Raw genomic sequence first — 20,613 nt, 5'->3', positions numbered from 1 at the left:
TATGATCAATAATCAACACAATTACAATTCTCCTACAACAAGTTATCAGCACGAGTTCTAACCCTAGCCCAAAAGAAAAAAAAAAACCCTAAAAACTCTCTCTCACAAAAATCTGCCGCAGCCCTCCTTACCCACAAGACCCTTGCTCGGCCTACCTCCTGCCGCACGCCTCATGCAGCCCTTGCTGCCCCAGCCCCCTGCAGCTCGCCCTGCACACCTACGCAGCCCACGCTGCCACCTGCCTATGCCACTGCCTCCCTTGCGCGCGCTGCTGCCCGGCCCGCCTACCCAGCTCGCCTACTCCTCACAAATCTGCAGCCCACCGCCGCAGCCCATGCTGCTGCCTGCACACCAGCCAGCCTCCTTGCAACACGTTATCAGCACGTGTTTATTATTGATCATAGGAGCCCTTTAAATAGGGAGTTACAAGGTACCCAACAGGTAATAAAATCCGAATACAATTGAATACCTAGAACACTTTCCTATTACAACTCTAAACCCTAGTTTATAGAGGCACACATTATGTCGACATCCTTCAACACTCCCTCTTGTGCCGCTCAAACTTGGTGATGACGCTTTGATTGTTGCCTCGTTAAAAACCTTGCCAGGTAACAAAAACCCTTTGGGACAAAAATAACCCTGGTCGAAGGACAAAAAGAGCACAATACATCCTTCACTCTTCGAGATCGAACATGTAGACATCATGCCTCCCCCTGATGTCAATATCTCCCCCTGATTGCTACAATCATGGGAGTTCGGATAACTTTCTCAATCCGATGCTCTTCACATGTTTCTCGAAGGTGGATTTTGGTAACGACTTAGTAAATAAGTCCGCTACATTATCCTCTGATCGGATTTGGTTCACTTTAATATTTAGAAGTGCTTGTTGTCATTTTGATGGAGGGGAGGAGGAGCACGGAAGGTGGCATTTAGCCTTGTGGGGTCTGATCCCACACTTCCGTCATTTCTTTTCTCTCTGTAGGGATAGAACAAGCTCATATCAATCGTACTTCTCAAATATCGAAATATTGTCTTTATACCAATCTAATGGCGTTGCGTTGGCGCGGGGCTATGTCTAGCCAACAAGTTCATAATAATTGAGGTGTCTGGTCTTGTATTGTGCTAAATACAATAATGCGCCTATTGTACATAAGTAAGCACTTCTGCTATTAACACTTCTGCTACTAATTCTTTGCAAAATGAGTTTGAAGAATTTGAAGATGCCCTATCCCCAGAAGTCTAATATTGGGATGGGAAAATCACTCCCACTTTTAGATAAACCATTTCTAACTTTAGGGGAAAAAAACATTTATACATTTAAACAATCATACGTGGCATGTGAAAACATGTCAAACTACTCAAACATTGATGGTAAAACCTGATTTTTAGGAGCTTCTCCAATCGTAAAATGATATTTTTTCTTCAATGATTTCGGTTTGCTGACTTTGGAAAATTGTAGAAAAAGATCGGGTTGACATTTTTGAGTTAGTTCTAGAATTGCTTAAAAATTATGATTCTTGGGTGAGAAATTTTTGTGAAAAAAAAACATGCGATTTCAGCAAAAAAAAAAAAAGAAGCACGTGCTATAATCCACAATTTTAGATCAAAAGTCATGGTCTCAGACTTTTTTTTTTTTGGAAACAATTATGATGGTTTCTGCACATTGGAAAAACATGTGATATCTTTTGATTGATAATCCTCACTTACATGCGCATTGTTAGTATCTCTTGTACGAGCGTGGACGTGAGCATCCTTAGCCCCGCTTATATGCAAAATAGGTTAATTCCAAGCCCATGTTGAAACTTTCTTCATTGAGCTTATTACAAAGTGCTTGCCAAACTAGCTAAAAATATGAATATGTCACACCAAAAAGATGATGAAGGTTTTGAACTCAAACTATCAATGTCTTAGAAACATATATACATGAGACACGGCTGGCCGGCTAAATTTCCCGCTTGTACGCATGTGCATTTACCCAAACACAATGCGAATGGATAACTAGAGTAGGAACTTTCATTGCACGCTTTGTCTAGATAAAAAGTTCATCTCTATTATCAATATTTCGAGCTTCGGAATCTGAAGAAAGTTAACTATTCAAAAAGATCGGGTTCTTTTCATTTCATGCTCCATAAAAGAAGCATCCAATCCTACCCGTCTACTATGCGCAGCTTTCTTTTCTGCATGCCATTCTATTCCAAAGACTCGAAGACAAAACACACACAGACATATATTGAGAAAGAATGTTGGTATTTTTGTCTTTGTCATACATTATTGTTCGTGCCGCCCCACTTTGTTACTTGAGTGAAATGATAGAGGAAAAGGAGTTTGAAAAGAGGTTCAAATATAGAAAATGAAATCCAATACAGCGCCCCACTAAAAAAAGAAAAAAAGCTAGTTAGTTAGCTCCATCATCTTCAAAAGCTAAAGAGGCAGCTAGTTGTTACTTGGGAATAGCGGCAGCTAGTTAATTGATAGAGTATCATCCAACCTACTATTCCAACAAACACTTCCTTCCATGCATGTGCTTGTTCCAACTTCTAACATTCTCTTCTCTTTCTCTTTGGACTCTTCTCCAAACCATTTTCTTCTTTAACAGTAATGCCTTTGGCTGTTTAGCACTTTGCCTCTCCCCCTACATACACCAAACAAACAAATTAAGTACATCCCTTAGATTTGGCCACACGACCCTTTTCTTTTTGGACCCAGCTTGCAGCTTCTCCGACGATTCTCATTCCTTATTTCTTTACCACTTCGAATTTCATCGAACGACTAAACCTACTCCTTAAACTAATTGAAGCAGATACAACGCTATAGATATATACATGTCACTCTTCCATATATATGCATGAAAGTTATTTAAGGCTAGCTAGTTCCTCTTCATATCTCTGAGCTAGCTCCCACCAGTACTCAGTACTCACCACCCCAGTTCTGAAAGCCAAAGATTCTTCAACTAGTTGCTGATCAAATAAATGGATAGGGAAAGCCATAACGATACTGCTGTCATTCATTCCTCCATTGCTCTGTTGCAAGAAAGATTCAAACAGCTGCAGAGAGTGAAGGCGATGAGAGCAGAGAGAGAGGTACTGAGAGTGCTTCCTCTCTCAGCACCAAACCACTTCACCACGAAGAGCATGGATCCCAGTATGCATTACAAGGAGTCAGCAAGTTTGTTTTTACACCCTCAGCCTGACCAGTTTGTGTTTGCTCATGGCCATGGTTTTGGGTCACCGTTGTCCCAAGTTTCTCTTTCTCTTTCTTTATGGCCAACATTGCAGACCAAGTATGAGGAGGAGGATTATATACATACGGGAACCGAAACCCAGCTGTTGATCAACTTATGGCCAACAGTCACAAGCAGCCCTTCATCAAACAGTACTAGTTCGAACAAATTTGAAGATTGGGATACTGATTGTGACTCTGATGATGTAGATACTTCTCTTCATCTGTAAACCAAACCATATATGTTTTGTGGCGACTATATATGTTTTGTATCCAGGTGGCATGCCATATCTTATGGGATTACTGTTAAGGATGTTGGCGATTTTACATTACAAGGACAACAAGAATAATGAATAGATGATTGTTGATTGTTGATTTTTGGAAGCTACATTTATTGAATCCAAACTCAGATAAACCAAACAAGCTTCACTATTTCCCACTATAGACTATAGAATGATCTTTGTGTAATTGATTACATGATACCAATGTAGAAATCCAGATAACTGGAAAGCCCGGTTTACGTATCGGACACTCCGAAGATATATTTGCTATAATGAAATAATGCAATTGATTCTTTTCTTCTATTCATTAAGTTCTCTATATACATGACATTAGTTCGAGAAAAAAAAAATGTCAAAAGAAATATTGGTTCTCTATATCAAAATTTGACGAATCCCAGATCACAGCCTTGCTACACAAACGGGTCTGTCTAGGGATGTTCGCATCTTGTTGAGAAAACTGGAGGTCCAAGCACGGAAGTCAATCACCAATTGTGTAACTGAGAAGTTATGCTTTTCACGATAGGGTGGTACTCTGTGTGCATGAGTTGCCTGGCCTTCTCTGAACCAGGTTTCTCGAGCCACTCATTGTATAAGCTTTGCACTATTGGATTTGCAAAAGGATCAGATACCAAAACCTGTAAAGTATTCAAGGATCGTCAATATATGTCTAAACACAACCATTCAAAGGCCAAAAAGGTTCCAATACCACCAGAGAGCTAAATAAATATATGCAAAGATTGACAGTAAAAAGATCCTGCATGGAAAACCAGGGTCTAGTGGGAACTATGTAAACATGCATTCGCTCTTTCTTGGACACATTGGACAAACATATCTTTATTGTATTTCCGAATCAAGGAGATTGCCTCTCTTGAGACAGAACAAGGGTGGAACTATGCAAGTATTTGCGTTCTAATCATCTGGTGAAAACATTGGGTGTTTTACATTAACAGTGTTGGATGACGTCCTAAGTTTGAACCCCCATCCTTCCCCAAGAAAAAAAAAAATAACAAATGATCGGTTGAAGACAATATGAGCAGGTTATCCATTATAGGCTTCTCAGGCAATACCTGCCTTGGTAAGAAATATTTGAACTTCAGAGCCCAAGGATCAACATGGTTATCTCAAAGAATAATTGTTGGACATTTCTGTCAGGTATAATGTCCCAATAGTCCAACTAATGTGCTAGGACTAGAGAAATATCTTTCAAATATCTAACACATAAAAAGGCCAAGAAATATAAGTATGAGTCTCATAATGGAAGTAGAGTTCACAAAATCACTGAAATTAAGTTCATCAGATACTCACATTTTCCGCATAAGCTGCTTGTAATAATGGAATCAACTGCTTTGCAGATTGCCCAGCTTTTGGCTTTATCTGTCCTCCACCATTCAAGCAGCCTGTGAAAATTCATGTTTGTATAAATTCACAAATTCCAGTTTCACAGAAAGAATAAGTGAACATATAAACCCACAGAGTCACAAGTTGTGAATAGCAAATAAGAATTTACAAGAAACATACCAGAAGGGCATGCCATGATCTCTAGAAAATGATAATCACATTTCCCAATCTTGATTTTCCTGACAACGTTTTGCAGGTTCCGAAATCCATAACATAGTGCAAATTTCAATACAGTCTTTCCTTCCACCTAAATGAAAAGCACACATCAATGCCTTACACAACAATGAGCAGTGAATGCTTATACATGAAATTAGACACAAGTTATTTAAAAATCTACACACTAAAACAACTTTAGCCTTTAGGGATGCACACACTTGTATAAAATACTTCAAAGATGCATATCAATACCTGGGTATACCAGGAATAATGACAAGAAAATTCTCATACCATTAATACAACAAGTTCTGAATAGATAAAAGCCAGAAAACATGGCCAAACAGATCAGCAAACAGAATCATTTCTAGCTCATTCTAAGGATACAGACAAGACACCCAGTGGGCCAAAAAAAATTTGGTGACCTTCCCCTATTTATTATGCAGAAATACGGATAGGCCAAAGATCAACAAAGCTCAAGTTGTAACAAGGACTACACTATAACCCTAGCAAATATGTGGTCAAACTCAAATCCTTAATAACTTCACTTACCTCTAAAGTCACTTCCTGGAAGTCTGAATTTTTAATAGTTCTGAAGTCCACAGGGCCTTCAATTTCTCTTCCAAAGATTACTTTAGCAGCATATTGGAAAATTGTTTCTGCATAACCCCCTGAGCTTCCGCGGACTCCATAAAGATGTCCATCACTAAAGTTTGTCAACCTGGCAGAACAACATGTTAAAAACTCCACAGCACATAAAGAAGGCAAGTTAGAAACATTTGCAGGTCTTACATGCTATCTAGTGGAGACTCTTCTAAGCCCTCAAAATCAACTCCTTTTAACTGCAAGCATCCCCAAAAGAGATTAAGTTGATAGATGTCAGAATCATTCAGAGACCACAAAAGTGGATATGGGAGTAAATATGACCATTTGGGGCCTCACCTGTATCAGATCTAAGACTTCCCCAGTTGTCAACACTGAATCTACCTCTGAAACGCTAAGACTTCCATCCTCATTACTCTTGGCTCCATCAACTTCAAATACGAAGTCATCGCGTGACGCCTCAAGCTTCTTATCGTAACAAGGCATCACTGTTACATGGTAAACATCATCTGGCCTGTCAAATAAATGTTTTCTGATTAAATCAGGCATATACAAATATACAATGAAAAACAGACATAGTTCAGTTATATACTTCCTGTTACACCCAGAGGAACACTAAATACTTTAAAATTCATACACTTAGGCCAAGTTAGCCTACTATCAGATGTGGACTGAAGTGTTAGTAGTCTGCCTACAAATAAAAGGTAATTTCTCATGAAATTAATAGAAGAAAGAAAATTGATGCTAATATACTAGGTCTTACAGAAATTTGTTAATTTCCAGTGTAAAGGTACAGAATAAACCAAGAAAAAGAATGGGGAGGAACACAAAGATAATCCCATGTTTAGAACCTAACTATAGGTCAATAATTTCATGACTTATATGTATTACTCCCACTTAGCAGAGTATGGCAACAGCTAAAATTTGAGTAAATGGGATGTAAATATTATCAACATCTAATATTATAGTTCTTAGGAACTACTTTGCAGGGCAGAAATGATTCAAATCACGATTTCGATCACAGTTTAGATGAACAGTTTGCAGACTGCAGAGTAGGGGTTTAGCAAGAAAAAAATTACCTAAGACCCATTTTTTGGCATATATGCTTTTTAACAATAACTCCAATGGTTTGCTGGGGACTCTTCACTGAAGAAATATAAGGCAGTACATAGGATCCAAGTGTTTTTTCAGCATAACATATCCAGCCTGCAATAATAGATAACTTTGTCAAATTTCTTTACCAACAAAAACGAGATTTCAATGCCGTATTGAACTACTGTCTGATAAAATGAAATTCCCCATTTCAGTTTATGTCCCTCTACTGTGTACTGAGGAGGGGGAAAGGAAAAAGAGGATGTGATGCAATTATCAAACTGCTGATAGGTTCAGACATATACCTGGACATGCTGATGAAATCATGGGCAACAAAGATTTACGGCTTTCATCATCAGTTGACTGGTTGTACCTTGTGATGAATTCATTACAAGATTCAATAAGACTTAGATCTCTACTGCAACTTGTGTCAAATATAGCCTTTACGCCAAGGGACTTAAAAAGAGTTGTCAATTTCCTAAAGACCTGAAAAATGGGAACAAACTGTGATGTTAAAATTTCAAAGTCAACATCTAAAACTAACTTACTGCCTATATCTAAAAGTCAATGGGAACAGGTATTAGTACAGGTTCAAAATATATATACACATATAAATGTATATACTTATATCCTATAATTCTAAATACTTACAAATGTGCACTGGAGGCATAGATCATGATATATGCATAATATGATCAGCTTTTCCCTCATAAAAGTCAAGTTTAAACTCATAGGAGGGAGGGAAGACAAACTAAATACAAGTTACAATATTACCTGAAGTTGCGAAATCCCAAAATGAACTGCAAGTGAAGCTCTTGATTGGGGAGATAGGGAGACAATGACAGCTTTTCCTTTATCAATGTTCAAAAGAAACTCATCCAAACTTTGCTTCTCCAGCATAACCGTCTCGGCCGATGTTATGCACCCACTGCACAGTCACACCAAATCAAAGACATTATCCCTAAGAACGAAACTTTCAACAGATAGTCCTAATCATAGTGCATCCAATTACTTCGTAAACAGTGCCTACTCTTCACAATTATGTGCATATTTCTCAGACTCTCAGTAGTTCCTCAACTATATGAGTTCTAAATGTTCATTCTTTACTACATAAAAAATAAAAACACAAAATTCGAACTTCACCAACGAAAAAAAGATAAACTCTAATCTCATTTCTTCAAAATTATATGGAATTGACGAATTACCTGCATGCTAAGCAATCTTTGAGTGAAATTTTAACCGGTTCTGTTTTCAATTGCTTGCTGGAAGTTGCAACCTTCACAAAGTAAAATTGCTAAACAAGCTTAATTTTACTAATCCACTCCAGTAACTATAAATTCGTAGATCAAACCGAAACTTAGTGAAACCACTAGGGAAATGAGAGCACCAGAAATTGACCTGAGACTTATCAGAGGGCTTTGTAGGGGTGGATTTGAGAGAGACTATGCAAGCCTGAGAGGGAGCTATGTAGTCGTTAAGGTCTCCGATTCGAAGCGTGGCGGAGAACTTCTCTGACATCACTCTGACGATCCAAATCGAAAGGTCGAGAGAGTTTCTCTGAAAATTAGGGTTTTGGGGAGGTGGGAGATGAACAGAGAAATCAAAAGCACAGAGGCGGTGAAATTTTCCAGAAGGAAGCTGCGGGAAAGAAGAGAGGTGTGGCTACCTGGCTATTAGCCCGCTTGTATGATCGTCTGTGGTTTGGTGACGATACTGTTTCGTCCAGCCACCAATGGGATTGTGGGAGTTTGTGGAAAAGGAAAGTCAATAAGATGTTTTTGCTTCCTTTCACTTGTTTCGTTGTCCAATGGATTCCCGGTACTTGTATGCTTCCGCCTCGTCAGCGTCTGAGACACGTGCCGACCACGAGCACAGCTCCTTTTTGTTTTTGTACACAGTTTTTTTTATACAGAGGAATAGTTGATTAATTGTACTTTCTCGTGAGGAATTTTTCTAATCATATGGTTTGGTAACTTTTTTGAATGAAATCATAAATGATGATCACAATCGTTAAGGTGTACCGTGAACACTACATGAGCAGAACTTAATCTTCTTCTTTTTTTAGAATAAAAGAAATTTCATTAATTCAAAATATTACAACGATGGGGATGATATTGTAAAATTCTAAGAAAATGACATACCCCAAATATAGAACTGGCAGTTACAGATACCATGAGGCGATAGAGGCCTAACTTTAACCACAAACATTAACTTATCCCAGGAGTTCTGATACATCCTTACAATCAACCTCAAGAAGAGACTAACCCCTTCCGACACCATATACCAATACCGCCAATATATGTGGAGGGGCAGCTCCCCATTACGTTGACTACAAGAACACAACAAAATTAAAACGATTAGTCCCTGGAGATGACACCATAAAACGGCATACCACTTGTTCAGACCACTAACACCCTCACTCAAAGGAGGAGGGACTGATAAAACGTAAACAAGAACCTTAAAAAACCAAAACAAAACTCTAAAGAAACCACCAACACGCTCACTCAAGGGAGGAGGGACTGATTAAACCTAAACAAAACCTAGAAAAAACAGAAACCCTAATAATAAAGATGACTAGCCCTCGCGAACCACCTTACTTCTCTGCCAGTAATCGACTATCGAAAGCGATCATCAGAGATTCTGGCCAGATCCAAGCAAAAACGAATAATTTGAAATTCACCAACTGCAACCAACCAACATTCCACAATTCCCACCCAGACCTCATCCAACATCTACGTCTCCACCACAAGTCCACCGCACACCACCACCCCCTTCGATCCCACAAATCCCAAACTCTAGCGAGCAATCCGATCAGGAATAACATAACGAAAGAAAAGGATCTCTGGTCAGAACCCAAAAGTCACTCTGAAGCCGCAACCAACTCAGGTAGAAAAAGGAAGAGAACACGACTCACCAACCACCAAAGAAAACATAGCAGCCCGTCAAGCAACCCCCAAACCACGCCCACGAGGCCGGAGGCCAGCGCAAGTGCGGAGGGGTCGCTAGACAAGCCAAGAAACCGAAACTATTTACTTCCGAACTCTAGATCCTTTTTTTGCTGAGAGTTAAGAGAGAAAATGGGCAGTTAATTTGTAAAATTTAGGCAGAACAAATCATAAGTTGTTAGAATGATTGTTCATTTATAAAATTTAAGTTCACTTCTTAGAAATAAAAAAAATGATACAACTACTTATATATTCTCGTCTCAATTAAATTTCACTTCCTTATTTGGAGAGTGAAATTTGCACTTCCCTTTTAGTAAACTACACTCCTTATCTGAGGAAATTCTCAATTTACCCCTTACATTATCTATATTCTATCATCTTCTTTTTCTTCTTCTTCCTATCTGGATTTCTCACTACTGCTAAACGACCTAAACCTCTTCCCCTTCAATCTTATCTGAAAAAATGTCTTATCTCTCCATCTTCTAAGACTAACCTTTCAAGAATTATTAATCTTTTTATTTATCGTTAAACCAGGTGAGACCGATTGACTAAGATTTCATGAGATTGGTTGACTGAGAGAGACAGGGAGAAAGCCAAAACTAAATGCACTTGAAATTGATCAATTCCCAATAGAGAGCTTTCTTATTCAAACTCTCTACATCCAACTTCTTTGTACGTAGCCAACGGCCAAGTCAATAGGTTGGGTTGGGATGGTTTGGAGAGGAGGAACCTATAGCAATGGTCAAGGGTCTGAACAAGAAAGTATAAGAAAGGAATTGCTGTGCTTATTGAGTTATTTCTCTCTCGACTCTGCGACAATGGCGATGGTTTCTTCAACACCGTCGAAAGAAAAAAAAAGGTCTTGGAGCCCTTCTGCTCCTACCCTTATGGGCTTATGGTTTCGTGTTGCCGACCTCATCCAGTTTACTTCTTCACAATTCTTCACACGCCACCCCTTGCCCAGCAACTCAATTTTCAATTGGCGGCGCTAGCCAATTGAACTCGACCAGCCAAACGCCGTCGTCGTACCATTTGACTATTAGGCTCAACTACCGAAGGCCGGCAATGAATTGGTGAAGCCATCTTTGGCGGCTTTGATCAGACCCACAGCTCACAACTAGCGGCGAGAAAAAGGAAATAGATAATAGAAGAACCAGATGCAAATAAGAGGGGGGAGAGAGAGTAGTCAGAAAGGTAATTGTATAAATAAATATATTAAAATAAAAATGGGAGTGTGGTTTACAAAAAAGGGAGTGCAAATTCCCCTATTTATTCAACAGTTGATGTGAACTTCATCGGAGTTTCATTCTAAAAGTCTCATCTCTTGTCAATTTATTATTGATTCAGCAAGAATACCAAATTTGCTAATTTGCACTCCCCTATTTATTCAACCATTGATGTGAACTTCATCGGAGTTTCATTATAAAAGTCTCCTCTCTTGTCAATTTATTATTGATTCAGCAAGAAAAACACATACCAAATTTGCACTCCCCTAATTATTCAACCGTTGATGATTTGATGTGAACTTCATCAGAGTTTCATTCTAAAAGTCTCCTCTCTCGTCAATTTATTATTGATTCAGCAAGAAAAATACATACCAACTTAGCTTATCAGTTCAGTCATTACAAAAAACAAAAAGTATCTACAGTTCCGCAATTGAATGCATAAAATTCGTATACGGTTCTATATGGCTTTTCCCTCAACAGAAGAGAATCCATTGCAAAAATTGTGATAACCCAAGCCCAATAGTAAAATGGTATCCCTACGCACATGTTGGAAACATGGAGCCCAATTAGGGCATCTTTCCCTCTCCTCTTGCAGAAAGTTACTAGCATTCCTTTTGTAAAAATTTCAACTTCATGATCAGAGCATATTAGGCGAAAAGAAGTAGTTAATCTCATTCACTTGGTAGCTGGGATTTGAGAAGTCCCCTACCGATCTCTTGCCTCAAACTTGAAGCTTCTAGACAGCTTAATCCATTCCATTCACTAATTTGAGAGAGAATACGGTTCCAAAACCAAGCATGAGTTTCCATGTATATAATCATTTTTATGTTAAACTGCGGTTGGCTAACAGTAGGCACAACTCAAATACATGGTCCCCCAAACTCATAGCCCTCTTGTGGGTTCAACAGCATGGAATTATTAACTGGAAAAGCAAATACATGGAACAAACTCACTCTACACAAAAAACTTGAGCTCACATTATTATGAAATTTAAAGGTAGCCAAAAGCCTAAACTTACATGATGATCATTCATCAGTATAAGCTCATCATCACACATAAGAAGGGCAATGGTCAATATACCAATGGATTTGAAGGGTGAGTAAACGATAAAGTAGGTAGAGCAGTAAAGTTTCTAGTTACACAAGTAGCTGGTGGTTGGTGGTTGCTATGTATAATAGACAAAAGTGATGATCCCTCCGACCTACTACCACCTGGAGCTGCTCTTGTTCTTGTTGCCACCATACAATCGGAAGAGATTGAAAGCAGAAATGCAAGAGATGAGGATTGTGCTGAGGCCAACTAACACCGCGCTCGCAATTCCCTCCCCAACTTGGTTGCAGAACTTGTCATACATGTTGCAGATCTTCATCCATTGTAGCTCCGACTGCCCCAACTTGGCCAAGGCCGCAGACTGTGCCGCAGCTCCTATTGCAGCCACAGCCACATATGCCATCACCTTAATTCACAGAATCAGCAAGTTAATTATTTCATCACACAATCAAGACCAGCTACTTAATTTGGATGAGGATGAGTTTCTTCTTCAATTGAAGTTACATATGCAAAATCACAAAACCAGCTAGCAAATCTAATTACATAGTCATTAGTAAAGGGAGCTAGAAATGATGATTATCAAGATGCATCTGTAAATTAATCGATCATACCTGATCAGCTGAGAATATAATCCAAGCTAAGGGCTTGCTGAAGAGAACATTTCCTCTAACCATGCTCATAACACAGCGCAGTGCTTGCAGCAAAGAGTAAGCAGCAGCTATTCCATTGGCTATCACCAAAAACCTACACAAACATATATTTAAGCAATGAAATTTTTGAGTAAAAGATAACTAACGGGAGAGATTGAAGAGTTGAGGATTTACACAAGGGCCTTCATGTCCGTGAACTTGGCCTTCTTCTTGATCATGAAGATCTCTTTGACCTGAGTATCAGTGGCCACAAGAAGAGCAGCGGCGAGTCCGAGACCACAGATGAGAAACCGCAAGACCAACTCTGCCACCCTCACTCTCCGATCGATCACTTTTAGATTTGTGGTGCTGCTGCTGTGAGACACTGGGACATTCCCAGGACTAACACCCACACCCAAGTAGCTCATTCTTAATTTTCTTTTGTTTTCCTTTGCCCAAAATTAAGAGCACACTGCAGTGGTAGCTAGCTCAAATTAAGTACTGAAGAGAGTAAAGAAGAGCTACCAACAAAGAACCAACTTGAATCAATCCCACCCAACAATATGCACTTGGAATATCATCATCAGAATCACTCACCTACCATCAATACCACCATTCACTTCCCACTAACTACTTTATATATATATAGAGAGAGAGAGAGAGCCACAGAGGGTCACAATTTAAAGCCTTTTCATTTGTGTGGTATTTGCCAATTAACCCTTTACTCCCAGCCAATTGATGAAGGACTGAGGTTTTCTCTAGAAACTCATATCTCAAGAATACCTAGCTCACCGCTGCTTTGCAATTAATGACCTTTCTCTCTCTGAGACTAGGAAGTTGTCAGTTTTATTACTTGAATAATTAAATCATGGTGTGAAAAGAAAGGATGGTGATCATAATTGAAGGTGCAGCTTGAAAGACATCATTCAGTGGTAGAATTCAAGTCCCTCACCTTATCTCCCTCTCCTCTCTCTACCTATTTACTTCCCTTTCTTGGGACCAACTATTGCCTCTTCCTAGAAACAAAATAAATTATATTTCAACCAAAATCATAAGTTCACTGGGACAGAATAAGCTGAGCTATGATTACATTGCTGTAGGTCCATATATATATATATATATATATGTCATCTATGATAGGTTAGGTTTTGTGTTTTGAGAACAACTCCAATAGTTTCCTTATAATTTCTGTATAATAGGGAAGCAAAAGTTAAAACTTGAGCATATTTTTCTTTTCCAACTCTAACATATTTCTTATTTTACTGCAATCTCTAAAATCTCTATATTCTTCCTTAAAATTTTAGAGATTGTTGTAAATATAGGGAATTTGGTTTTCTCTTTCCTCACTTTCCCTAAAATAGAAAAAGTTATAGGGAATCTGTTGGAGTAAAAGAGACTATTTTTTCCCTAAAGTGGAGAAAAATCAAAATATGGAGAATCTATTGGAGTTGCTCTGACTCTGTATTTCCTTCACCTATGACCATATAACCGACGTGTCCTTGCACCGACATAAATGGATAGTTAGATTATATTAAATACACTCTTAGGTTATTAATAAAAATATTAATTATAAATATCAAGGGTTGAGATCATCTCATCAGTGTTGGATTAGTTGCATATTCGGTGCATAGAATAATTTCCTGTGAAAATGGGATCGAGCAATAGCTAGCTAGACTAACTTGGAAGCAAAACTACGCGGCTTTCTTTGGTAAGGACACCTAATTAATGTAACCCTAACATGCATATAGCTTATTAATTTGTAGGAATGATCATGATCATGTTAGTTAATGACTTTAAGGCTTGATCGAGATCACTAGCTAGCCTGGAGATATAAAAGGAGATGGAGCTAAGTATCGATCCTCGTCACGGCTGTAGCTAGCCATAATTGAAAGTGATACTGCATATACGCGCGCAGGCGCAGAACGTCCTAGTGTCCTACCTTATCGACCTTCTTATTAGTGCTTCTTCTTCTTCTTTTCAAGGCCTAGAGATCGAGGCGAAGATGATATGATACATCTGGATAAATGTTCAAATACAATCATATATGATGGAGATGTGGCTCTGCAATCTTCATTCACCACTTCAGAAGTTGATTACTTGATGAGATAACTATCCATTGCAGGCCCGGAGATCAAGGAATCCCACTCCTTATAATTCTGAGCTACATTAATTATGGTCATCCATAGATAGATGTTCAGACTTGGCCATCACACCTAGCACAGAAGCAGTAAAGAACTCTGCAGATCGGTATGCATTGGTTCGGCTGCCTAATCAACTAGCTACATGGCCCAAGAAAGCTAGAATATAGCAACGAACAACAAAAACACTAGTTTATATACGTAACTCAACAACATAGCATTCAACAATCAGAGTGGCGCAGCGGAAGCGTGGTGGGCCCATAACCCACAGGTCCCAGGATCGAAACCTGGCTCTGATAAGAGTGGCTTCTGAATTTTTTTTTGCCCCCAATTCTTTTGATTTTCGAGGCTTCCTAGTGCATCTCATTGATAACTTCATTAAAAAAGAAAAAGTAACTTCATTTGATTTTAAAGTGATACAAGAATGCTTTCACAAAACTGAAATCTTAGATGTGCTTCCACCTTGAAACCTCACTGCAAATCCTCTAGGTCTTCCACTCTTCCCTCAAGGAAGATACTCAAACTTGCAAGAGTTATGACCTGTCAGTCACCAAAGCCAAATTAGGGAGGTCAATTCAATAACACACAAACTCAAATGACTAATTCAGTAGTGTATCTTCAGAATTATATTACTTGGATCAAGGGCAGTGACAATTGCAGCAGCATTGAAGTAACATGTTGCACCTTCCTGCTTGAACTTTTGATAGTAATTGTTGAAAGCATAAGAGGCATGGTGCTCCAGAGTATTAGGTAAGTAGCAAGCTTGGTTCTCTTGTATCTTACTGCAGTCTGCACCTCCCTTCTCACAAGCCCAATCAAGTGCCATCTTTAGCTCGTCCGCCGGGGTCTGCTTATCAGCTATGCACCATTCCTCTAACTGTCCACCTAATTTTATTACACAAACAAAATATACAGTTAAGTTCTCGGCAACTAAGAAAGAGATCAGCTTAATGAATTGTACGCGAGGAATTAGTTTTACCAGATCTTCGTGGTGTTAGGGCTAAACACAGCAGAGCTAGCAGAAGCCATAGAAATCTTGATGGCATTGTTTGGCAGAAGTTGTTGCAAGAGCTTTAGTTGTGTACCATACCATACACTTGGAACTGGGAATTCAAAGATCTCGACCGACGATAAGCACTATATTTATGGACAAACTTTTTCATGAAAAATTCTCAGCTTTAAACAAAGTTGAACCAATTCACATGCTCTATATGCGTTCCTTCAATTCTACGAAATAAGAGAATCAGTTTAGACTACCTTTTTCTAAGTTTTGCCTAAAACACCCTCATTCCTTAGCACCAAAGTGAAGTAGAACACCTTCTACCCCCCGGGTCATTTACCAGTAAGTTGAAACATGATTGCAACATCTTTATGAAAGTTTGTTTAGCGGTCGATAAAGATTATATGGTTATTTTTGGTTCTCTACCGAAACATCCTATTACATGATCCAGCTTAAGCAAACTGATAATAATTTAAAATTAAAAAGTTTAAGTTCACCAAACTAATAAACCTATTTTTGCAACAACAACAAGAATGCTTCTACCAAGCTTTTGCCTGCAATTCATGTTTTGCTGGTCAAATTTCCATGAGAATTGCTTCCTCGTGCATTACCTACCTAAAACTTGCCTCTAATAAAGTACAATTTCATGAAGCACTCATGCATGTGTAGTATTCCTGCTTGCATGTTAAAAGGCCCTTTCCTATTTGTTTCTGTGTGGATTTAACACATATAAGTACCTTCAGCTCCAACACTACCCTCCATTCTCAGATCTCAAAGAAATTTCGATGTTTCTCCACCCTAAAATGGATCCTCTATTGTTTTTCTTCGTCCTTCTTGTTGCTCTCTTCCCAATATCAGAATCACAACTAGATGGAGAACCAGAGCTCATCGCTCGCGGTTTCAACTCCAGTGATTTGCAGGATGCAGTAAATGATATGAGAGCAAAGTCTTACTATGGATTTGCAATCCTTTTGCAGATGGTGAATGGATTGGCACAACAAAACCGGCCCTTAACCTTCTTGATGCCAGCTGACTCACAATTATCTGAATCCCCAATCTCGGTACAACACCTTGAAGAGTTCATGACAAGCCATGCAATCTCAATGCCTCTGTCGTTCAATGACCTTTTACATTTTCCAACTGGGAGCCTTGTCCCAACTGGTGTTGATAACAAGATGATCAGAATCAACAACCGGGGAAGAACTAGTTTCTATGTTAACAATGCACACATTGTCACACCAAATATTTGCAATGGCACTTCCTTCAGGTGCCATGGAATTGATGCAGTAATTCAGTTTGGCAATGTTACAGCTACATAAAGATTGATATGGACCTAACATCCTGCTGGTGTAACTGCTTATAGAAGACTTGCTTTGTCCACCGTTACATGTCCTCCCAAATGAATGTATTCCAATTAGTATGTTGTATTTGTTCACGAAAACAGCTAAAAGTAAGTTAAGATGATTCCTTTAACTCAATGAAACATGTACTCAAATTGAATAGGTAGTATTTTACTAGAAGTAAAACTGTGTACAACATTAAGTAACAAAATAAGTTTCATTATTCATGTTCTTTAAGTGCACCATGTACAAGCACTAAGCAGTAACTTCAACTCCCTAAACGTACAAACTCTTCTACTGTAAATGATGGACTTTCAGCATTTTATCAGTAAATGTTGTGCTTGTGAAAAGATGGTGACTAATATGAAGCAACATATGACAACTGATCTAAAAATAATTACGGTGAGTTCGATTGCCATATGTTCGTTGGGCATCACCAGATCTCCGATTTGCATGAGCTGTTCTACTTTCTGTTTCAGAATTTTGGCAGCAGTCAGAACTTCGGGTCAACTTCCTCGCACAAGAGTTAAATCCAAACTCCACGTTGTTTTTAGATAAGCTTTCATCATAGCCATGTGGAGAGTAGTAACCCATCTCATCAAATTCCTGCAATGAAAAAATCAACCTCCAGTTTAAACATTTATGAATGCAATCAATTTGCAACGGGATGAGAGATTTGGGAGTCATCTAAGATGATATCAGAACCCTCAAGGAATACAATCAATACATAGTACATAAAGCAAAATAAAATTTGACCTTGGACTTTGATTTAGCACAGAAAGGTGTTAAGCATGGATTTAAATCCTTTAGGAACATGTCATCTGGACTACCAGGGCTGGTTGGATCACAAGAGCTGAACTCCTGTTTGAATGCAAGAGATAATCAGTAAAAAAGAAAGAAGTTCTTTGTAAATTGACTTGAAAGCCACATATCTGCTGCTGATTTCTATAGACTTAAACACTAAAACTCGCCAACAAAAGTAAAAAAGTTGCTGATAGCAGTTTGCTTACCAGAGAATTCAAAGATTCTTTCTTATGATACGTTGGAGTTCTGGGAATACTGTCATCACTTTGAAAACATGCCCTAACCGAATGTTTGTCTGCTTTCACCTACTCAACCAATATAACATTTGTCAGTACAACCTAGAGCAAAAGATACACATATTAAACAAAATCTACACACCAGCAATTGGCTCCCTTCACATTCAGTTCACCACAATCCACACATAAACATTATAGCCTAAACTTAACAGAGGACATGACCGTATCTATGTAATTTAGTGGGAATTAAACTTTCCGAAAATAAGTACAGAAAGTTGAGTAGCAATCAATACCTCAGCAAGATCCACCGCAAGGCATTGGAGCTGGCCAGTGAGAGAAGTGACCTGCCTTTGAAGATTTGGGATTACTTGTTTGGCTTGCTTCAGCTCTGACCCTTGCTTCTCTAGCAACTCTTGAAGCTGAGAATTCATAACATCCGGGAACAAAATCGTGCTCTTCAACGATTTGATTTCCTCCCTTTGCTTCAAACACAAGTCCTTCAATTTGTCCACCTGCAGTTTTCCAAACAAGCCCCACATTACAAAAATTACACTACTCTAGTCTCCAGTTCAAGTAAAATGAATCAAGATATGGAATTTACTGCGAAATCTTTTCAAAAATTTTAGATTTGGGGACATTAATTATCAACTACATAAATGTAACATAAAGAAGTTGGAAAAATTCAAAATTCAAATGCTCACTTCTTTGTTCTTCTCTTCGAGCATCAACCTGAGCTCGGCGATGTCCGATTCTTGGTCCTTATTCAGACTGAGAAGCTCTCTCTCACTTCTCAACACCATGGCCAACGTCCTGGTGTTCCCTTTGACCTCGGTCAACGCCTTGACCTCCTTCTTCTTGTCCGCCGATCCCGTGGCTTTCCCGAAGAGCTTCCTGTGCAGCGCCGCGAAGTTGGAGCCATTTTTTGCCGTCTTTTTCAGGTCGTCGGCGATCACATCGGACGGAATCACCAAGGCGGTGCCGTTAATCGGCTTGGGCTTGGACGAGGAGCGCTTTTCCATGAACTTTTTCACCATGGTGGTGAGGTTGGGATCCGGGGAGGGCTTGGATTTGACGACGGCGCGTGAGGAGGACGTGGCGGGGTGCTTGGGCTTGAATTCGGCAGAGGAGGACGGGTAGGAGTGGTGGGACGCGGTGGAGGAGCGTGCATCGTAGGAGCTGTAGCGCGACGAGGGCTTCATCGGAAGAGAGCTCTGCTCTGCTATGCTAGGGTTTCTGAGGCCTAGGGAGTGAGTGAGGTGGATTTCAAGTTTGAATAGAGGAGGGGAAGGAGGTGAAGGACACGTGGCATAGAGATCAGCTCTGTCTCGTGTACCGTGGCGCTGTCTGAATTCAAATTTTTGCTCCCTCCGCGCCGATCGGCTTCGATTTTTGTCGCCCTCGGTTATCTTCTATATTACAGAAATACCACACTGAAATATTTTATTCATAGGATGCCATTCCGTCCACGTGAGAAGTCCACGTAACGACTCAGCCTAGTAGACCGTGAGAAGAATTGTCATCCAAGTACACGTTTTTTTTTATTCTTCTCAAAAAAAGTACACACATGTTTTTTTTTAAAACAAATTTGAATAAAGCTAGTCATCCAATTTACCCCCCAAAACAGAAAATATAGAGAAACTTTAGGGCCACGTTTGGTTCGCAGAAAGGAACCATCTTGTTCCTTTCCTGCATTTGGGATGCAAATGGAAATGAAATCGTTTTCTGAAGGAAAGAAAAATAAAGGGGAAAGTGGTTCTTTCCAAATCTCAAATGAATCACTTCCCCCATTCTTTCTTTGCATTTATTACTCACAACATATTATTTTATTACATTATTTTCAAACTTTTTAACAACTTTCCTGATAACTTTCCTTACGTTACCAAACATCGGAATGGAAAGTTGTTGGGAAATTTCATTTTCCTTCCCATAGGAAAGACAAAGAAATTACTTTCATTTCCGTGAACCAAACGAGGCCTAGGTGAATCAAAATGTTAAACTTGGATGTAGTCTTGCATTTTCCTCAAGTGGAAGAGGTTGTAGGCACCTTGATAGCCAACTTGTTCTTGCACCTCTTTATATTATGACAGATCACAACATCCCTCAAAATTGTATTTTTAGTTTCGGAAGGTCTTCGTATCTTTTTCTTGTTTTCCTCCCCAATCAAGTTACATGTTCTAGTCTAGTCGTATTACTATTTGGTATAATGATATTAGAACTTAAGTTCAACTCATAAATTAGTTGTTGTACATTCTCAATTGTAACATTACCACCCTGAGGTGTGAGGCAGGGAAATGACGTGCGTATGTGGAACCCTAGACCCTTCTCTTTTGGTATGGAAAAAAGACAATGGGGGTCTTTTCTCGAGGTTTCTCTTGTGTGGTTAATCAAAGAAACATCAATGCCTCGTGCGTCATTTCCAACGCTAATACCCCTGAGAGGGTTGAAGGTGGTGCTGCCCATATGATACAGGCGTGTGTGCAGTTACTTGTTGTCCTTGCC

At 39.2% G+C, this 20,613-nt stretch overlaps 6 protein-coding genes and 1 non-coding gene across 7 annotated transcripts; 2 read left to right on the top strand and 5 right to left on the bottom strand.

Annotated features, from left to right (window-relative positions):
- Positions 1-3,741: 3,741 nt before the first annotated feature.
- Positions 3,742-8,485, bottom strand: LOC112167173 (protein NAR1). Its single transcript, XM_024304147.2, has 11 exons — positions 8,145-8,485; positions 7,952-8,022; positions 7,521-7,674; positions 7,052-7,232; positions 6,734-6,860; positions 5,994-6,168; positions 5,844-5,893; positions 5,604-5,772; positions 5,019-5,145; positions 4,806-4,897; positions 3,742-4,135 (listed from the first exon to the last, which is right to left on the bottom strand). The coding sequence occupies exons 1-11, from the start codon at positions 8,262-8,264 to the stop codon at positions 3,983-3,985; spliced, it is 1,419 nt and encodes a 472-aa protein (XP_024159915.1). The 5' UTR covers positions 8,265-8,485; the 3' UTR covers positions 3,742-3,982.
- Positions 8,486-8,539: 54 nt separating this feature from the next.
- On the bottom strand, positions 8,540-9,821 carry LOC121049599. The gene is made up of 3 exons (XM_040507388.1): positions 9,344-9,821; positions 8,888-9,075; positions 8,540-8,624 (listed from the first exon to the last, which is right to left on the bottom strand). The coding sequence occupies exons 1-3, from the start codon at positions 9,568-9,570 to the stop codon at positions 8,587-8,589; spliced, it is 453 nt and encodes a 150-aa protein (XP_040363322.1). The 5' UTR covers positions 9,571-9,821; the 3' UTR covers positions 8,540-8,586.
- Positions 9,822-11,813: 1,992 nt separating this feature from the next.
- LOC112167476 (CASP-like protein 2B1) lies at positions 11,814-13,419 on the bottom strand. Its single transcript, XM_024304504.2, has 3 exons — positions 12,792-13,419; positions 12,579-12,711; positions 11,814-12,373 (listed from the first exon to the last, which is right to left on the bottom strand). Exons 1-3 carry the CDS (start codon positions 13,022-13,024, stop codon positions 12,122-12,124), a joined length of 618 nt encoding a protein of 205 aa, XP_024160272.1. The 5' UTR covers positions 13,025-13,419; the 3' UTR covers positions 11,814-12,121.
- A 1,542-nt stretch (positions 13,420-14,961) lies between these two features.
- On the top strand, positions 14,962-15,033 carry TRNAM-CAU. Its single transcript has one exon. It is a non-coding gene; the product is annotated as a tRNA-Met (tRNA).
- A 79-nt stretch (positions 15,034-15,112) lies between these two features.
- On the bottom strand, positions 15,113-15,953 carry LOC112166225 (PLASMODESMATA CALLOSE-BINDING PROTEIN 5). The gene is made up of 3 exons (XM_024303011.2): positions 15,714-15,953; positions 15,368-15,619; positions 15,113-15,274 (listed from the first exon to the last, which is right to left on the bottom strand). The coding sequence occupies exons 1-3, from the start codon at positions 15,778-15,780 to the stop codon at positions 15,240-15,242; spliced, it is 354 nt and encodes a 117-aa protein (XP_024158779.1). The 5' UTR covers positions 15,781-15,953; the 3' UTR covers positions 15,113-15,239.
- Positions 15,954-16,537: 584 nt separating this feature from the next.
- Positions 16,538-17,053, top strand: LOC112168036. Its single transcript, XM_024305155.1, has one exon. It carries the CDS (start codon positions 16,538-16,540, stop codon positions 17,051-17,053), a length of 516 nt encoding a protein of 171 aa, XP_024160923.1.
- Positions 17,054-17,277: 224 nt separating this feature from the next.
- Positions 17,278-19,500, bottom strand: LOC112166224. Its single transcript, XM_024303010.2, has 5 exons — positions 18,816-19,500; positions 18,408-18,626; positions 18,085-18,183; positions 17,831-17,935; positions 17,278-17,680 (listed from the first exon to the last, which is right to left on the bottom strand). The coding sequence occupies exons 1-5, from the start codon at positions 19,311-19,313 to the stop codon at positions 17,462-17,464; spliced, it is 1,140 nt and encodes a 379-aa protein (XP_024158778.1). The 5' UTR covers positions 19,314-19,500; the 3' UTR covers positions 17,278-17,461.
- Positions 19,501-20,613: the final 1,113 nt, after the last annotated feature.

This window comes from Rosa chinensis, chromosome 5 (genome assembly GCF_002994745.2).
Source record: "Rosa chinensis cultivar Old Blush chromosome 5, RchiOBHm-V2, whole genome shotgun sequence".
NCBI classification, from domain to species: domain Eukaryota; kingdom Viridiplantae; phylum Streptophyta; class Magnoliopsida; order Rosales; family Rosaceae; genus Rosa; species Rosa chinensis.
This window is presented reverse-complemented; position numbering and strand designations above follow the sequence as displayed.